Source organism: Pogona vitticeps, chromosome 3 (assembly GCF_051106095.1).
Source record: "Pogona vitticeps strain Pit_001003342236 chromosome 3, PviZW2.1, whole genome shotgun sequence".
Taxonomy (NCBI): domain Eukaryota; kingdom Metazoa; phylum Chordata; class Lepidosauria; order Squamata; family Agamidae; genus Pogona; species Pogona vitticeps.
The window spans coordinates 107600700-107620301 of NC_135785.1; the positions used below are offsets into that span (position 1 = coordinate 107600700).

The 19602-nt window shown below is 39.9% G+C and overlaps 1 protein-coding gene across 1 annotated transcript; it reads right to left on the reverse strand.

Moving 5' to 3' along the window:
• Window positions 1–1817: 1817 nt before the first annotated feature.
• On the reverse strand, window positions 1818–19009 carry LOC110083676 (uncharacterized). The gene is made up of 8 exons (XM_072995063.2): window positions 18833–19009; window positions 16711–16923; window positions 12156–12272; window positions 10082–10189; window positions 7797–7913; window positions 5244–5360; window positions 4692–4775; window positions 1818–3700 (listed from the first exon to the last, which is right to left on the reverse strand). The coding sequence occupies exons 2-8, from the start codon at window positions 16904–16906 to the stop codon at window positions 3324–3326; spliced, it is 1116 nt and encodes a 371-aa protein (XP_072851164.2). The 5' UTR covers window positions 16907–16923; window positions 18833–19009; the 3' UTR covers window positions 1818–3323.
• Window positions 19010–19602: the final 593 nt, after the last annotated feature.

Below are 19602 nucleotides of genomic sequence, written 5' to 3' on the forward strand. Positions count from 1 at the left end.
AACAATAGACATTCTTCCATCTGATGGATAAAAAGGGGACATTTCTTCATCTCTGCTGCCTGAAGGAGAGTGGTTCTGGCACTTTACCACTCAATGACTACATGACTACGCAAAGTCCTGCCCAGCTTGCCAATCACCTTTTTTTCTAACCTAAAAAGGTCCACATTTTCACAAGGGAGTTGCCTCATCCCTTCGACAATTATGATCGATCTCTCCTGCCCCATTTTTACAGCTTTACACAACCTTTTGCCAGATGCGGCAACCAGACTTTTACATAGTGTTACAAGTGAAGAAGCACTAAAGAATCAGAGAAAGGATTATAATGTTGATAATAAAGTCACTGTGGCAACCTTTTGATGTGGGCAGTTCAGACAAACCTTTCTAATTCTGTTCCATGTACTTTCAGTTAGGGAAAATAATATTGGTAGCTGCATCCACACATTTTTGTGCAATCTGTTAAGAAGGGAATAAATAGCTCAATGAAGAAAAACACTGTGCAAACATTGAAGGAAAGGAAGGATTTTTATGGAACATGCACTGGGATGCACTTCCCAATATAAATCAAAGTATGTATCCCTTTGAAAACAATGGAACAGAAAGTGCTGTATCCACACATGGATGTTAATTTTTTTTAAATTTATGAATCTGGGATATTGTGGTTCTTTTCCCAGAATTCAAAAAGCCAGGAAATAGCCCAATACTGATGCACAAATATCTTACCCATATTGCCAACAGGAAAAAGGATGCCAAGCTTACTACAACAAAGTGCAGCTGAAATGTTTAACAACAATGGCAGCAGTCAATACGGTATACAGGATACCCTCTTCTGCTCACTACTGTTCACACTTGTTGAAAAACAGCCATGACAATTGCTTTGTGTTTGGGTGAGAAGTGAAAAATGAATCAGATTCTGGGATTATTCCTTGCATGATGTCACTTTGTGAATGGTCATGATGCTGGGGGACTCCTGTTCAACACCTTGATCATTAGCCTGTGGAGTGTCTCAGGGTTCCAGGATTCCTCACATTATTTCACATTAAAAAAACTGAAAGAAGCTGTCCAGAATTTTGTACTCTGATACCCCCAATGTGCTGATGACTCCCAACTCCATCTGCTTTTTAAGATCTTTCAGGAGGCCTTCCTTCAGCCTCTCAGGCCCCAGTGTGTAGTCACCACCCACCCCTCCACAAACCAGAGATTTCAGAGCTTTTCAGGCTTGAAAAGCATTATACAAAGTATGAATAAAAGCCATGAATACCTCAATTCTTCTGAATGAAAAAAGTGGTTAAAACGGATGTTTGTTCTGGTATGCAGACTTTGTCTTATCAATGTATTTAATCTGTTTTCAATCAGCTGGAGCTCCAAGTTACTTGGTTCAGCGTGGGGGTAAAATAATTTTACTTTTGAAAATTCATAACTTGAAAACACTTTGCTCAACATCCCCAGACTTGGCTCAAAACAGGAACAGACGTTCTGCTACATCCATACATTTGGTGCTGATTCGAGATCCAGTTTCATGGTTATAATTATTTTGTTTAGGACATCCCAATTTTTTTATTTGTCTTATGGAATGCTGTATGGTGCTGACACCACAATTGTTGACATCAATGGAGCAATCAAAGTGTTGCCACACTGAGGTGTGATTTCCAGTGCACATCTGATTTATAGTGGTGGTTTCTATGTCCATGAGACAGAACCGTGGGAAACAGGTTCCACACATCCCTAATTAGCAATATGCACTGGTGAAAGTACTTTCTGGCACACTTCCACACGATATATATTAATCTGATAAAATATGGTTCACATAAAGAAAACACTTCTGTTTACTAAAAGAAAAACTTTTAATCAACAGTTTTGCAAATAATATAAATATAAACATATTCTTTGCACATCAGAAATTACACACACATATGAAAAGTTGTGCACTTACACACACACACACACACACACATACAGAGAGAGAGAGAGAGAGAGAGACTTTTAAGACTTCAGATTCAAGAAAACTTCTATTTGCTTCTTAAAGTGGGCCTTAAGCAGAAAATTGATATTGATGGTTTATTTATAGTCTTATCAATACACATAAGTATTTCACACTATAACAGGAGAAAAAGGACAGGCCTTGGCTGAAGCAGCTCTTGATCTAAAATCTGAGAAGGGGAGATAACAAAGGAAAGAGAGTGGAAAGGAAGGAAGGAAGGAAGGAAGGAAGGAAGGAAGGAAGGAAGGAAGGAAGGAAGGAAGGAAGGAAAAAACTGCAAATGCAATTAAAATGTCTGTGTGTGTGTGTGTGTGTGTGTGTGTGTGTGTGTGTGTGTGTGTGTGTGTGTGTGTGTGTGTGTGTGTGTGTGTGTTTCAGACTGATAACAAAGGCTTAAGAGAAACCCACATTGTTCCAAATGAGGAAAGTAAGGAACAGCTTTTGATCTTTTCAATGACTTGGGCCCTTTCTTCTAAATGAGATCAGAAGTCAACAGTTGCCAAAGGAGACCCCTTGTGGCCAAGGGGCTCATAGAAAAGCATGCCTTAGTTTGCCTTGCATGACTAAACATCTTCAGCCAGACCAATAGTTCCCAGTTGTTGGGTTCCCCATATTCTTGGACTGAAACTCCCAGAAGCCTTCACCACTAGTGATGCTGGCTAGGATTCCTGGAGATGTAGTCTAAGAACATCTGGGGAACCACTGCTGGGAACCATTGAGTAGAGACTGCCTGGTGCTGCATTCTTTCCACATTGTTATAGCTCTTTTTCTTTCTCTCCTCCATCTGCTTCTACTATCACTATCAATACCACAATTATTCATTTCCTTCTTGTTTAGCCAAGGAGAGGAACATGAAATTGCCTTCCCTTGTGTCCTGGGTCAGCTTCTCTGATCAGCAGTAGACTATCTAGTGTGATAAAAAGTTGGAAATCTGGAAACACATGGACCTCTTGGGAAATCTGTTGTTTGCTGTTAGGGCTCTGCTTGTATAATCATACTTTTACAGAACTTGGACACTTTACTTTTTGACTATAACTCCCAGAACCTCCCAGCCAATGCGGTACAAGATGTAGCCTTACCAAATTCTGGAAGGCAAATATTACAAATTAGTGCTCTCACACTGAAAGGAAATAAACTAAATCAAGTGGGAAGGTGGTGGTGCCTCATGAAGATGCTCTATGTGTGAACTGATATTCACAGTTGCTTTGATTCAGACATGTAGTAGGGGCAACATCAGTCACTGGGATTTGGGGAGGATGTATGGAACAGCAATCTGTGTCTACAGATGAAAAGCAATGCTGCATACCTTAAAGATAGGTGGATTGAAGGTGGTGTAGTGGGTGGCCTAAAATTCACAAACTATGAGCCTCTTTTCTCCACAAGACTTGTCGTTCCACTTGCCATTCGTATAGACTTCAACACAGTTCTCTGAGCCCTTATCATTATTGGGTTCTCCCGGAGCCCAGTTAGAATAAACAATGGCTTCACCATTCTGGTACTTAAATCTTCCCTCTGTCTGGATATCAGTAATCCCAAGGAACACCGACTTCTTATAGAGGACTGCTATCTGTTGGACTGCAGCATTTTCAGCAGCATTTCTGGGAGAAGCGAGTTGGCCACCAGCCTGGAGACACCTCTGCTTCAAATCGTCAAAATTGCCTTCATAGCCGCTGGTTACAAACACCTTGTTGCCAACAATTCGGCCACCTGGGAATGTTGCCACTGGAACAAATGAAAAAGGGATAAAACAAATGAAAAAGGATGATAGATATCGGCTTGATTTGTGCAATTATAATATCAGGTTGGGCTTATTGGATTCTGTGGTCCATTGTGTCTTTGTTCATTAACTGTCACCATTAATGCAGCCATTTGAAATTAAGTGGGGTTCTGCCAGGCCATAGCATGTTCAGCGTAGGATAAATTCTTAATTTATATAAATTCTTAATTTATCCTATGCCATTGTGAAAATGGTGCTACAGACGGTTCTCTAACACTAGCACCAGGGACATAAATCTTCACATATTTTGTTTCCACAGTGAAGAACAATTTAAACACTTTGTGTGTGTGTGTGTGTGTGTGTGTGTGCACATGCAGAGCAAGATTCAGAGAGTTTTTATTGTTGTTTTCATTCCAGATCTCTCTCTCTCTCTCTCTTGCAGAATATTAATGGAACTGGTTTTCTGCAATAATGTGTTTTGTGCAAGAACCTTGTGATTCGTGTGAAGATTCTCAGTGATCCAGGTGTGGTCCACTTGCCATGACTCAACTTCCAGATAGTCTTGTGATTTGTGTAAAACTTTGTATTTAGTGCAAAAAGATTTTAATTTTAATTTGCACAAAATGCTAGTTTTTTTAAAAAAAACATAAAATGTAAGATTTTGTGTTAAAATTATTTCACTAATGCTACCTATAAAGAAAGGCTTGATTCTGTGTAGAACTGAAAAATTCTATGACTGTTTTTTTCAACAAGACTTTTGATGCATCAGGACATTCCTTTTCATTGAGGATGAGAAATCGGTGAGTTCTCATTGCATCCTCAGTACATGAGACAACATCTGTATATATCAGGTTACAAAGAGGATGCCTTGGTGGCAACATGTGGAATGCATCCCCACCCATTCCTAGGCCTTCATCATTTCTGTTAAGGATCAAACTGACCTCGGAAAATTTACAACAATTTTAAACCATTTTATCATTATGCTCAATGCTTTACCTTTTTGATACTTGGTAAAACTGGCTTGTAGAGCTTTTAGCTGTCCCTCCAGGGCACTGACTTTATTCTTCATAAGGTTGATCTCTGAAAAATAATCAAATGGTTGATAATTTGTTTCCTATTGCCCAATGACAGGGCTGGTCTTACATGTTCATGAAAGTGTTTCCTATCTCTCAGAATAAATATTTGGTAACTTGGAAGCACATACATAGGTGCTATTTCAGATATTCAAATGGTGGTCCAAACTGAGAATAGTCATTTTATCGAGAAATCTGTAAGTGTACCTATGCGTACATGAACTGCCAGATTATTATAATAACATTTGATCTAGAAGGAAAGTTTGCCCAGATCTGTCAGCAAATTTGAATGACTCATGGAGAGTTTTCTGGAGAATCTGAGATTTAAGCATCCCTCCTTGTTAGAAAGAATCCCCAGTGGAATCTGCAATAAGTTAAGAAAGGCGAATACGATACTATCTCCCCAGTGTTGTCAATGGGTTCTTCAAACAAACAAAAAAAGCCAATAAGCAAGTGGTATCCCATTTAGTCTTACCTGAGAGGCCACTATCACCTTTTGTCCCCTTTTCACCTACAGATCCTTTGTCTCCTTTTGGTCCAGGAGCGCCTGTCTTCCCCCCTGGCCCTTGCACTCCTGCCTCTCCCTGTGATCCTGTAAGGAGGTAGAACAAGTAGCCAGTGAGGTAGGCTATATGCTGCTTTCCCCCAGCAGTCCGTGCCTCAAATGGGTCACAGTAAACACTGTGAGCTGATAAAATTACACCACATGTAAAAAGCAAAAGGGAAAAAGCAAGTCAGTTAATTACAACTGGCCTGTTAACTCGTAGGTGGCTTCCCTTATCCCATGGATGTTATTAATATTCAGAATATTATGCAGGAGAAATATGAATAATCATTCAAATTTTCTACACTGAACAGTAGAGACACAGATAACAGGTATATGGGAAAGAAGCAGAGGCTGTCCAAGCCTGTCATTAGCACTTCGCACTGTTGGGACACAGTTCTTTGGTTGTGGTGTTTGAACTGGGGCCTCAGCAATAAAAGGGTTGATAATCAGTGGTCTTGGTCAGTTGGCTCCAGCCCACACTTGTGCTGCTGACCAGAGGATTCTGAGATTTGTAGTCTCAAAGAGTATTCTATAAAAACTCTACAACTCTCCCCTGCATCCTGAAGCTGGCTCTTGGACCCCATTGTTTTGACTCATCCCCTGTGTTCCCAAATTACTAGTTTTTTGGCACCTCATGAGAGAAAAGACAAATAATTCCTGCTTTTTGCACATGGGGATAAGCCAGTTCACAGTGTCTATCTGATAATGGTGACCTTTATGCAAGAGTTGGAAGGCTATTAAGATTGGCCCATACAGGCCAGAAACAGATGTTAGAGATACCTCATAGAGAGTGACACAGAGGTAAGCAAAGAGTCACACTAGAATATTGTTTTATCATGGTTTTTACAAGGGTCCTCCCCCCACTGCTGAAAAATGACTGCTATAACTTGTCAGTTTAGTCTCCTTGCAGCTATCACTTGGTATGCTTTGTTTTGTATCTCGCAATCCAGCAAGTTTTGTTCTGTGACTGGTTTTTGGAAGGGCTTAATTCACAAGTCTGGTTGCTGAAGCACATATCGCTAAAGAAATCGTGGTGTGGGAGGGGAAATCAATTAATCATAGGGAATATGCATCCCTTTAATGACTAGTGTGACTCTCAGCACTGTTTATGAGTAGAGTAGTACAAGCAAAATGTTATCTCTCTTCTTTTTTCAAGTATTCAGAAAAATATTTCGATAACTTCTATTTTCTAAATGATCAAACTAATCAGGAAGTTTGCCAGCTAAAATTTTCCCTATTACTCACAGACTACAACACTTTCACTTTCTCACCTGTAACATGGCCATGATAGTATTAGTCAACAAACATAGTACCTTGTTGTAATACTGAACACTTGAGATAATTACAGGGAACAATGTTTTCAGAACAGGATCATATTCATGTAAATACCAAAAGGAAGGGGGGGGGAATAAGATTGCTAGTTTGTTGAAGGGCCTGATGAACTCTAAAGTTCACCTGCGTTTAACATTTTACTCATCCAATAAATGTATAATCCATCCTTGATTTTTTTAAATTCTCCATGAACCACAGAGCTTTTTTTTTCCCTTTCAAATTTATAACTACTGCATGTCATAGTGTTATTGAATTAACTTTGCTAATATAGTTCTGCCTGCCACTACCATTTTTGTCAGCAGATATGTTATCCCTTTCTTCTTCCGAAGAAGAAGCTGAAAGTAATAGATGCCGTGTGCTGGCATTGGCCTTCCCTCTTATTTACTGCACTTTGGTCTATACACACAAAAAGTGGTCATCATATTTCACCCCGTAGCATAGCTACTCTTTCCCTGGCCAACCTTTCCCAATGACACCTCCATCACCCCATTTTTGAACTAGCTCCCAGTGGTTCTACAATGCTTAACTGCTGGAAACACCATAAAGCCATCCTGCTGGATTAGACTGAAGTCCTTTTAAATCTAGTATCCTGTTTCTTATATAGAATCATCAGATTCCTTTGAGAAGCTCAGAGAAGCATGCCTGCCCCCACATCTTGTATTTATAATGCAACTTCCTCTGTATAGGCAGATGTCACTTAGCTATTAAGGTTAGCAACAACTGGGCAGAACATTGTAAGTGCTCGTGTAAGGCTTGTGTAACTTGCCATAGCTAATAATGACTAACTGATGAGGTATGAGGCATACCTTAGTTGTATACCTGGCCACACACCTGATCTTACAACCAAAGGGCACTCCAGCACCTCATCAATTGGCTGCTATTTGCTGCAGCAAGTTGGGCAAACTTTATATGAACATGAGTAGGATACCAGGCATTGAGGGATTAGTTCTCCGTGAATTTGTCTGGCCTGATCTGCTGATCTGCACAGTTTTTAATGCCACCTCAGCTAAAAGCCTCAGCTAAATGGCTACAAGTTAATGCTGCACTCTGTGAAGAAATGCTTTATTTTGGCTGTTTTGAACCTGTTCTGAAACAGCAATAAAAGTGCTTGCTCATCGTCACTCTTTATGGCATGTCCACACTGTTTACCTTTGGGTCCAACATCTCCTTTTGCTCCTTTTTCACCGACTGACCCTTGATTGCCTTTGGGGCCAGGGGCACCAGTGTTGCCCTGACGACCTTGCGTCCCAGTGGGACCTGCTGGACCTGTATGGATATCAAGCATTTGGAGGGGGGCAAATGAAAGATACTTCCAATAGCGACTAATATAAAACTAGGCATATCATTCCAGATCAAATCTAGTTTAACTTGTAGTTCAAGGTGGGAACATTTAGATAGAACAGGTGCATTGTTTCTGCCTTTCCCACCTTATGCTAGATGTCCACCCAACTGTCTATTCTTGCCAGGGTGGCCATTGGAAGGTGCTAAATTACAGATGACTGGTTGCATAACAGATCTATTTCATCCTGAGAAAGGAGATGATAAAACTAATTTCTTTTTAGAGTGGCTATGCCACTCCGTAGCAGCAAACTTTAAAGAGGACAAAGAAATTATATTATGAACATGGATTAGGTAAAGGTTCCCTTGACATTTAGTCTAGTTGTGTCCAACTCTATGGCATGGTGCTCATCCCCATTTCCAAGCCACAGAGGCAGCGTTTGTCTGAAGACATTTTCTGTGGTCACGTGGCCAGCATGACTAGACATGGAACACCGTTACCTTCCCACCAAGGTGGTACCTATTTATCTACTCGCATTTTAACATGCTTTCAAACTGCTAGGTTGGCAGGAGCTGGGACAAGTGATGGGCGCTCACTCCATCGAGTGGATTTGATCTTACAACGGCTAGTCTCCTGACCTTGCAGCACAGAGGCTTCTGCTATTTAACCTGCAATGCCACCACATCCCTTGAGCATGGATTAGAGTGGGTTTAATAATAAAAAATGAGTACTGTCATGTCAGTTCTGACTTATAGCTACCCTTTTCAGGGTTTTCTGGGTAGTGAATATCCAGAAGTAGTTTACCATGTCCTTCTTCTGGTGGTGCCCTGGATCGGCGCAGCTTGCTAAAGGCTATACAGGGGAACTCTTCTCTTGAGAGGCATCATGGGGAATGAAACTCCTAACCCCTAACTCATTGAGCTATCCACCGGGCTTAGTTCCTCAAATACTGTGTAACCACAACTCCCAGAATCCTTCACTATTGCTCATACTAGGTTTGATAGGCAATCTGGACGGCAACACTGTGATAGCCAAAGTTTATTATTTGGATTTCTGAACATGCAAAAAAGGGTATCAGAAATTATCTGTCAAAATTCACATCTTTCTGCGCCCTATCATAGGCTTCTTTCTGTGTGTTGGTAGGATAGCTAGAATTAGGGAGAGTTGCAAGTAGACCTTTAGAAGAAAAGCAAACAAAAGATTTTATGATGGAAGTTTCCTTTTGTCTTTTTTTTTTAATGGTGCAGCACATATTTGCTGCCCAAATATATACTTCTCTCTCTCTCTCTCTCTCTCTTCACTTCCCTGGTTATTCACAGAGCTGAGGAAGTGATTATTTTGCCAATATCCAGAAATGGCTGTCTAGCAAATTGATAGCAGGCTGCTCCAGAGCAAATAGGGTCACTTGAGGTCCATATGCCATTTGGATGCAAGGATTGCAACAAATTGCATACCTGCCAATCCTGCTTTGCCCAATTCAGCCTACTCCTTTCAGATCACCTGGAAAGCCCTCAATGACCATTTATATTTTCTTCTCATTAGTTATTTATGTAAATGGTTCCCAGGTGTTCCTGGACTGCAACTCCCAGAAAACCCAGCCAGCACATCTAGTGGTAAAGGCTTCTGGGAATTGCAGTCCAAGAACTCATGGGTTACCTAAGATTGGGAACCACCAATTTAGGTTATTAACATATTTTCTACCTTGGTCTAGTATATATAATGCTCTCTCAGAACTGCAAAAAATTTAAAAAGTACTTAAAACAGTTTCAACTACGTCAAGAAAATTAAAATGAAACTCTCAATCTGGGGACCCAAAACTAAGCCATGATCACTAAGCCTCAACTATTCAGCTGTGTTTACAATTGGCACTAAAGGCAGACCAACATTGGTGCCAAACAGGTTTCTAAGGAGAAGATCATTGTGCACCTGGGATACGGTGGCTGAAAAGATCCTCTTCTTGTTGAAAAGAAGGACCACCATCCTTAGGACATCCAGATTGCCATTTGGACAATCTCCAGTTGCTGCTTAGGAGACACAGAAACCCAAAGCCACATGGGATGTGCAGAACTACTTGTGTGTTTCTTTGTTTCCACCCAACATATTTCACTGACTCTTTCAGAAGACATTCAGCCATGCAGCTACGAAACAGGCTTACCTGTTTCTCCGTTTTTGCCCTTTTCACCTTGTGGGCCTCTGTCACCTTTCACTCCAGAAGGGCCTGTGCTTCCTGGAGGCCCTTGCAAACCTCGGATTCCACGTGGTCCTATTCAAATGGTATAGACTATGAGAGTAAGCAGAGGAAGAGGAAGAGGAACTACATAGGATAGTCTTCTCATAGCACATCACAGTGCTTCAGGCAATCATACCAGAACTGGGAGCTGTTGAAACTGCGTGCTGCAGTCCTGGTCAGAGGGTTCTCTGGATTGTGAAGTAACATTGCTCATTCAGGCATCTCATTGGCTGTTTCTGACTGGAAAGAATTCCCAGCTCTGTTGTCTGGGAAACTGCATTCTTGGATGTTCCTGCCCAACTCCTTATTTTGTGGCTTACAGAGCCAGTGCTACCATTAGACAGAGTGAGACAAGTGCTTCAGGCAGCAGGTTCAAGGTGCCATGAAAGGTCAGCAAAATGGTTGGTTACTTACTTTGTTATGATTATGTTTCTATTTTCACTGTCACAGACAAGGAGAGAGACTTGTGGGATTTTCTACCTCATGTGTCTTTGACTTGTTTGCCTTTGACTGTGATGGACCTTCAATTAATTGGGGAAAGACTGAATATGTCCATCTGATCATGATCACATTTGCTGCTCTTCCTAAAGTAATAAAAAGTTTTATGTTGGCCCTGAAGGTTTGTATACAGAAGCTTGTAATGATCAAGCTTAATGATTAATGGGGCTTGGACTGTAGGAAGCTTCTGGAGTGTGTAGCAGGATGCATCCAAAATTTGGGAAGTAAGGCATCTACCTGCTCCATAAACCATAATAGAACAAATTCATTCTGCTACAGTGGCTGTCGACTGCAGCATCAGTACTAACATCTGCTACTTCTGTCTCCCTGCACTGTTTTCTGTGTTTACTTTCTGATTAAGCCCTGCTGATGATCTTCCCTCCCTATTGGCAGTTCTACCACCCTGATGCCCTCAAAAGTGTCCTAGGTTATTAATGGACATTTTCATTGGCTTCCCTCAAAGCCTGGAACTTCCTACCAGAACATGTACACTCATCTTTTCCCCTTCAGCCCTCCTTCCCCATGAAAACTTAGGCCAAATTCTATAATCTTCTGCCATGGCAGAAAGAAAGGAGATATATAACTACATTCATGAATATTCTTTTCCTGTTATTATTTGTAAAGTACATGCAATGCCCTGCAATGCCCCAAACTTCTCATTGTCCTCACCAGAAATCTACATGTATCTGATCAGACATTGAAAACACTGCTTTGTATGCATTGTATCCAACAAAAATATGTGTATTTGCAAAGGCTTTCACAGCCAGGATCTAATGGTTGTTGTGGGTTTTTTGGGCTCTTTGGCTGTGTTCTGAAGGTTGTTCTTTCTGACGTTTCGCCAGTCTCTGTGGCTGGCATCTTCAGAGGACAGGAGTAGCACAGAGACTGGCAAAACGTTAGGAAGAACAACCTTCAGAATATGGCCAAAGAGCCTGAAAAACCCACAACAACCAAAAATTATATGTTTTATCAATTTTTGTCTCTAAGCCTTGTCAGAGGGCATTCTGCCCAAGAAGCACTTGGCACGTTTGCCCAACATGTACAGTATTTCCTGGTAGGAGACACAGAGTTCTTCAAGGTGCCCCACCCCACCACAACACCTGCTTAATGTCTTCTAACATTTCCAAAATAAAAATAAGAACTTTGTAGAAGTCATTCTGATACCTGACCTCTTACTACAGCATGGCCTAAACCTCCTTAATGAAGTTTTTATATGAATAAATTGACTGTAACAACTTTGACACAAACACATGCAGCATCATTTGATGTGTCTGTTGTTGTTGTTGGGGAGATCACTGAGGAATTTATGGTCCCTCCAAGTTATACATCTTAATCCAGAGATGGGGAAGTTTACTTTTGAGGACTACAATTCCCATGCTCATATTGTCTGGAGAATTAAGAGAGTTTTAGTCTCAAAGGGTAATTAAACTTGCCCATCTCTGCATTGATCCTTTATGTTGTAAAACTGTGAATAATTTATTTGACTGAAGACTTTCCTTACCCATTTCTCCAACATCTCCTTTTGGACCATTTCCCCCTTGGGCTCCCTTTTCGCCTGCTGGTCCAACTGGGCCCATTTTTCCTGGAGGGCCAAGGATGCCTCTTGGTCCTTGTAACCCTGGTGTTTGATAAAAACATTTACAAGATAGAGTATTAAGAAGGTGAACATCACAGGCTTTTGTGAACGGCACATTGGTAATAAATTACAGGTACGCTCAGAATGTAGAACTACAAATCAACTTTAAATTACTAGCAGGCTACAGGGAATGTCACCATTTTAACCTCTTCATGTTAGGCATAAATCAATTCTATCCTTAGGTCATCTTTATTATTAAATTAGCACAGTGCTATACTAAGTGGCTGGCAATTTTGTCACGACTGCTTGCACCCTCAACATTCACAATCAGTGAGGGCCAATTGTGGGAAAGTCTGGTTTGGTTTTCACCTATTCACTGTTAAAGCTTGCACCTTTCTCTCTTGTCTCATGCTGCAACCTACAGCACATGGCCATTAATACAGTGGTACCTTGACTTACAAACTTAATCTATATTGGAACGGTGTTCATACATCGAAAAGTTTGTAAGTTGAGGCAAAATTTCCCATAGGAATGCATTTAAAACCATTTAATCTGTTCCGGCTGTTTTTCATTCTTATGTCGAGGCGCTGTTTGCAAGTAGAGGCATTAGTTCCCATAGGAACTAATGCAAAGCTGGTTAATCCATACTCTACCACTAGGGGGAATTTTTTTCTTCTTTTGACCTAAGATGAACTTAGGTAAAAAAAGGGCAGGAAAGGTTTTTTTTTCCCATTCGTAAGTCGAGGCTCTGTTCGCAAGTCGAAGCAACATTTTGTGAATGAAGCCATTCGTAACTCGAAATGTTCGTAAGTGGAGACATTCATAAGTCGGGGTACCACTGTATCTTTGCTACTTCCCTCTACCCCACTTTGCAGCCATATTTGCTGGTAATGACTATTGAGGACAGAATATGATACTTTGTGGTTGAGGGGAAATTGACCCAATTACATCTGGGATTCCTTGGAGTATATTATCAGTCTATATTACTTACATTTCATGAGGCAGGTGAGTTATTCTGGTCCTTTATATTGAGATATTACCCCTTCTTGTGAAGATATTAAGATGAGGGTAAAGCCATGAAACTCAAGCTCTGACACATAATATGCCTAATTTCTCCTAACCAGATAGGCTGATCAAATCTTGTAACCTAGTGGAAGGATAAAGTAGACCAAGGCTGGGTGGCTTGCCACCTTGAGCTTAACATAGGGTAGCTGTTTGTCCTGTTTTACAGAGTGCAGTGTTCTTTTGGAAGGACTGCTGGATGGTGTTGTTATGTGTCACAGGTTGCATCCACCTTTTGGAAGTCAAAATCCTATGATTTATTTATTTTCAGAAGGTACTACGATTAACAGCCCTGTGCTGTTTTTTGCAAACTAAAGGCTATGGATTCCTTTATTAAATCAATCCATCTCAAGCTAGGTCTTCACCTACTAGCTTTAACTTTTCTTGGCCTTTTCTATTCTAGTTTATCTTGTCTTCTCATGATATGTCCAAAGTACAATAGCCTCATTGTGGTTATTTTTGCTCCCAGTGAGAGTTTAGGTGTGATTTGACTAAGAACTTATTTATTTGTCTTTCTGGTGGCCCATGTTATCCATAAAGCTCTCCTCCAACACTACTTGAAGAAATATTTTTTATTCATCAGCTTTCTTCATTATCTAGATGTCACATCTGTACATAGTAATAGAGAATAAAATAGTATGGATGATCCTGGTTTTGGTTTCCAACAACACATCCTTATACTTAAGGATTACCTTATATTTTTATCATTGTTTTTCCAAGTGTTGCCTGTATTGAAAATCCTTTACAATTTCAGTTTTGTTACTGTTAACATTAAAGTTATGTAAAGTTCTTCTGTTGTCATTATTTTTGTCTTTCTAATATTAATTTATAATTCTGCTTGTGAACATTCTTCTTTATCCTTCATCTGCAATCATTTCAAGTCATTGCTCTTTCCTTCCAGAAATATGGTGTTGTCTGCATATCTAAAATTACTGGTGCTTCCTGCTATTGAGTATTGATATTTTTTCTTTCCTCTTCCACCAGAATTGTATCCAGATTTTGTCAGAGTATTGATAATACTAGAGAATATTGTCTCTTTAAGAAAAGTTATGACATGATGGGCATGTGCAGTGGAACTCTGCTGAGTCACTGTGCATCTGATGCAATCCAGGTAGCAAGATTGCATCAGCAAGATGGATATAAAAGTAACCAAGTTGGTACCATGCTTCTGTGGGTGGAGTTTGAAGCTCTGTGCATGATGCTGTCCGTTTGCTGTCTGGAGTGCTGTAAACAGCTGCTGTAAATATTTTCTTGAAACTACAAGATAAAAGCCTTCACTGAGAAAGACAATGGTTAGTCTGTGAGCTATATTGTTGAAATCTCTCAGAGCAAAATTTCCACTGTGTCTTATCTTTTACTGCTGTCCGGAGAAGAGAAAGCCTAAATTTTCTTTCCAGGACTTTGCTAACTACTTAAAAGTGATTCATTTTCACACACATCCTGACAATTTTCATATATGTTTTGCATATTGACTGAACAGGTAAAAAGATAAAATACCTATTATCTTACACCCTCGCCATCTAGAAACCATTCTGTTTCTTCATATTCTTTACTAACACTAGCCTCTTGTTGGCATTATAAGTTACATACCACTATAAAACATTGTGGCATACCTGTTTCTTTTATAACCATAACTCTTCATGAACCATAAAACCAAAGGATTCACTGTAACTCATAAAGCACAAATGCATTTTTCTCCCAGAATTCTTTTGTGTACTTCTGTAGCCAACATCCTCTATTTGGAGGTGTGTTCTATTAAAAGATCTATTTTTAGGTCAAGGGTGTTATGAAGCTAAAGATTCATGACCAACTAAAATGGGAGCCTTGAGGTTACCTTTCAACAGCCAGCATCTGAACTTCAGATTGAATCTGCATTGGCCACCTAGTCAAAACCTAGATTTTGTTACACTAGCACAAATGATGATATACTCACTGACATCTAGTTCTCTACTGTGCGCAATCCAGTGTAAACTAGTTGCGTTGCTGTTTGCAGAAACTGTTGCACAACTGGGAGCATGCCTTAAGGCCATAAGAACAAAGGTGCTGCCATTTGCACAACTGGAAAAAAAAACACTGGCCCACTGGCCAATAAAAGCTGTAAAGTCAGATCCACTGGCATCATATTGACCTCCTGGGGCTGTAGTGCTCCCAGCTTTGCACTGTAATATTCCTTTTAACAGATGAATTAGAAGAAGAGCAGGAAAACATTAGCATTTTTCGTATCAGTTATTTTAAAATATTGGCTAGTTTCCTCATATGGAATTATTCAGAATGTGCAGTCCTTTGCTTTTTTTCTGTTTCCAGAATGATGGTAGTAGTAATTATGTGTCAGAGCCGCTTCCAGCTTATAATGACATTAATGTAGAGGGTGTGGCTTTTCCATGAGCAGCTGTGGTGCAAATAGAATGAGAACATAGGATACTGAATCAGATTAATTTTAGAATGTTAGAACTGCAGAGCAGGAAGAGACCCTTTGGATCATTGAGTCCATTCTCTGTCAAGGAGGTACAGTCGGGAATTGAACTTCCAACCTGTGGGTCTGTAGCCAGATGCCTAAGCCACTGAGCCCTCCAACAGTTATTTAGTATTGTCTGATCCAACTGTCCATGGCAATCCAGACCCAAAGAGAGGTATTTCCAGGTGCATGGGCTGCTAGTTGCTAGTTTCTTCATTATGGTTGTTTCTTAAACTGGAACTGAACTAGACAAAATGGTGGACAGCTTAAAAGACTGTACTCTGGTAACCCTTCAAATAAAGGACTGTCTCCTTAAAAGTATGATACATAAAACACACATAAAACACAAACATAATAACATGTGTCTAATATGAGAATGTGAATAGGGAAATGTACATGAATGAACATTCTGTTCAAAGTGCTATGAGACAGATACATAGCCCACCATTAGAAGCTGAAATTGCTCTTCCAGAGATGGAATCAGGGTAGGCCTGATGACTCCCACTTGCCTATCAGCACTTGAGAAATTCCCTCTTCTAATAGTGGATTATCAGTCACATATGTTGCCCATCAACTGCCTCCTTGCTTAGATGCAAATTCCTAGGCAAGTCTGAGTAACAGACCACTGGGAAACCTGGTGACATACACAGATTGTGGCAGCTGCCTCCCTCAAGTCTTAGTTCCCATTCATTAAAGACCCAGCCGCAGCTAACCAGAACCATCTTCAAAATGTATCAGTGATAAAACTCCTTTCATCATTAAGACTCTGATCTCCAGCATAACTGATGAACACATCACCATGTAATTAACGATATAATTGAGGATCCTTGTGGGAGAAAGATTTTAGCATGCGTTTCATGCACAGTTTTTTTTTTTTTTTTTTTGCAATTATTTAGCCTTTAAAATATGAATGGAAAATGGAATCCCGAGAGTTTAACCATTAGGAACCTATCTTTTCCATACCTTGCTCTCCCTTGTCCCCTTTTGGTCCTGGGAGCCCATCTCTTCCATCTCTTCCTGGTATCCCTTTCTCAGCCGGTCCACATACAACTAGTGAACAGGCATTCCGATCCCAGTTATGTACAACGTGCTGTGGCACTGGGTCTGTTGCTGGTAATGCTTGTGAAACTAAAGCATAAAATAGTAGAAGCACCAGCATTGTTTAATTGGATTGACCTGGGGAAAGAATTTAAAAGGGAAGAAGAAGAAAGAGTTAACCAAAATACGTTTCTAGCTCAACTCTACACTGTACAGAAATGAAGGTTATTCCCATTAGTTCTAGTTCACATATCTATGGGGAAACCATTTAAATCACACCCTTTTCCATTATCCATTTAAGTAGTTTAGTTCTATTTCATCACCATCCCACCACCCAAATATTTGCCACAAGTAAAATATTGTAATACCTAGCCCTTTATATTTTATTGGTGCATATCAAAACATCCATCTGTTTTAGTTTTCTTCAGTTCTTTATTGTTCTAGTCTTAAATTTGGTCAACCAAAAACATTTTTTTAAAAAAATAACCAAGGGCAAGGAAATGGATGGATCCGTTTGTATACATTTCTCTCTATACACACATTTTTCCATTCAGTTTCCCCTTGCAGACACACCCTTGCAAGCAAATTTTCCAATTTTCTTTGGTCATTATTTTCACTAAAGTAGAAAACTTCCTTGTGAATGAATGCTTCAAAAGATTCCTGACCTTCAGTTTACATATGGCTCGAAAGTGAAAAATTAGTAAGCTTGTATGTATTGCAAAGGAAATTTTCTTCCTTATCTCCATCATTGGATACTATTTAGGGTGGAGGCTGGTTCATTGCTAGCTCCTTTGAATCCTAGCTTTGGGAGAAAGGCAGGATATGAACGAAATAAATATCTAAATCCCACCTCTTTTCTAGATGGTCAGTAGTCTATATATTACGAAATAAACGGAATCTCCTCAGTGAGAGCGTAGGTATCTGCTTCTATTGAGTCAGACCATCAGACCATCTGTTATTATCAGGTCTCAGCAAGGTGATCTTTATTAGTTCTGTGTAAAAACACCAGGAACTAAACTAAGAAAGTGTTGCAGGCTCTCCTGCTGAGTTATGTGAACTATTCAAATGTTATCTAGCTGTGTATACCAATTGTATGTAGAGGGAAGCACTGTGACCTCTCTCATCTCTATTTTCCTCACCTTCTTGAATATGGAGGGTTGACAAATCTGAAAAGGATGAACTCTCCTTGTGAGTCAGGACCTGGATTTTCTAGGGTCCTGACTCATGTGGAGAGCCTTCCCATGGATCAAGGAGCTCTCCCCTTTCCGACTCATTGCCATCCAAATGTAGGAGGGTAATAAAGAGCTAAACTGTCCCTCTCTAAACATGATGACTATAGAGAAATAGATAACATGTGAATAATCCTATTGCCCTTCTCGAGTGGTCGATTTGATCAGATGAGCGGGATATAAATCAAATAAATAAATAAATATCTCTGTGTTAGGTGGAGTTGATCAAAAACTGCATAGGAAGAATATGAAGGGTTTAGTGTCATCCAGTGAAAAAGACAAGGTTCCCTGCTCTCTGGTGGGGATCGTCACAGGCAGTAAAGCTGGTATCCTTCTTCTACAGCAGACTGTATTTCCTAAAATCCATTCATTTTTTTCCCCACATGATCTGTCAAGGCACACAATCTCTCCTCTTCTTTTGCAGCAGGATAGCCTATGCCTCCTGAAGGCCAATTCACCAGCTGCATTTAAATCAGGGTGTTAAACAAAGAGATCAACGGGCAGACAAATTAGACTCCTGTTGGACACAAAATCAACTAGTCATTAAAGCTGGAGGTAATTACTAGAAAAGCACAGAGAGATGAGAACATCAGATATAGAAAGTACTTAATAATCAAAAGATAGCTTATCAGTGAAGCCTGAATTAAGTAGGAAGATCTAGTTCTGGGTGAAATTAATCAAATTCATTGAGCACAATGCCTGTTTCTAAAAAGCACTGGTAGCAGTCTGCAGTATCACAATAATGTATTTCCATCACATATCATTTATCAGTTTCCTGAGAGACCCATTGTTAAAAGACAAATTAAAAATCCACTCACTTCCTTTGCAAATTCTGGTGCTCTGGGAAGACCTGAGTAAGGATGGTTTGCTAGGAATGTGGTCCTCTTTTATAAGCTATGAATTAAGTAACAGAGGCTCCGGTTTCTCAATCATATGACTTCATAGAAAGAGAACAACCAACCCTTCAGAGCTGAGAGGTCCTATCAATCCTGTAAGCAGACAGGAAGTGTGAAGTTTAAAGAGAGGAATTTCCTACTGCTTGCGAAATGTAGGGAGGACAGCACTGTTGGCTGTTGTTTTTTAAACCCAGAGTACAAGGGGCACGTGGGTCAAATACACACTACATTTTTGCTCTGCTAGAATACTTAGCCTGTTCAGAACTATCTACCCAAGTCTGTCTGTCTGTCTGTCTGTCTGTCTTTCTGTCTTTCTTTCTTTCTTTCTTTCTTTCTTTCTTTCTTTCTTTCTTTCTTTCTTTCTTTCTTTTTCTTTCTTTCATATACTATTCCAACTGTTCCATTAGTGCACAGCAGTATTCCCAGCAGTTAACGATATTATAAAATCCAGCACAAACTAGCAAAACAATAACAAAATAACACAATCATAAAATTACAAAATCATGGAATAAAACAAACCTAAATAAATAGAGTTAAACCACTTTAAATTGGAGAAACTGTATAAGCAGCCCAATGTAGGAAGAAGTCAACAGGGTTTCCATATTCCTGTTATCCAAATTCTGGCACGCCAATTAGCCTCTTATGCACTTGGACAGTCTCATTTCACATACAATACATATTTTCCTACTATG

Excerpts from the sequence above, each read along its gene's own strand:
- LOC110083676 (XM_072995063.2), bottom strand. The coding sequence starts at position 16,906 with ATGCTGGTGCTTCTACTATTTTATGCTTTAGTTTCACAAGCATTACCA. Across the intron at positions 5,361-7,796 it reads AGGAGATGTTGGACCCAAAG|GATCACAGGGAGAGGCAGGA; the intron begins GTAAACAGTGTG and ends ACCTCCTTACAG. Across the intron at positions 3,701-4,691 it reads TTTTACCAAGTATCAAAAAG|TGGCAACATTCCCAGGTGGC; the intron begins GTAAAGCATTGA and ends CATTTGTTCCAG.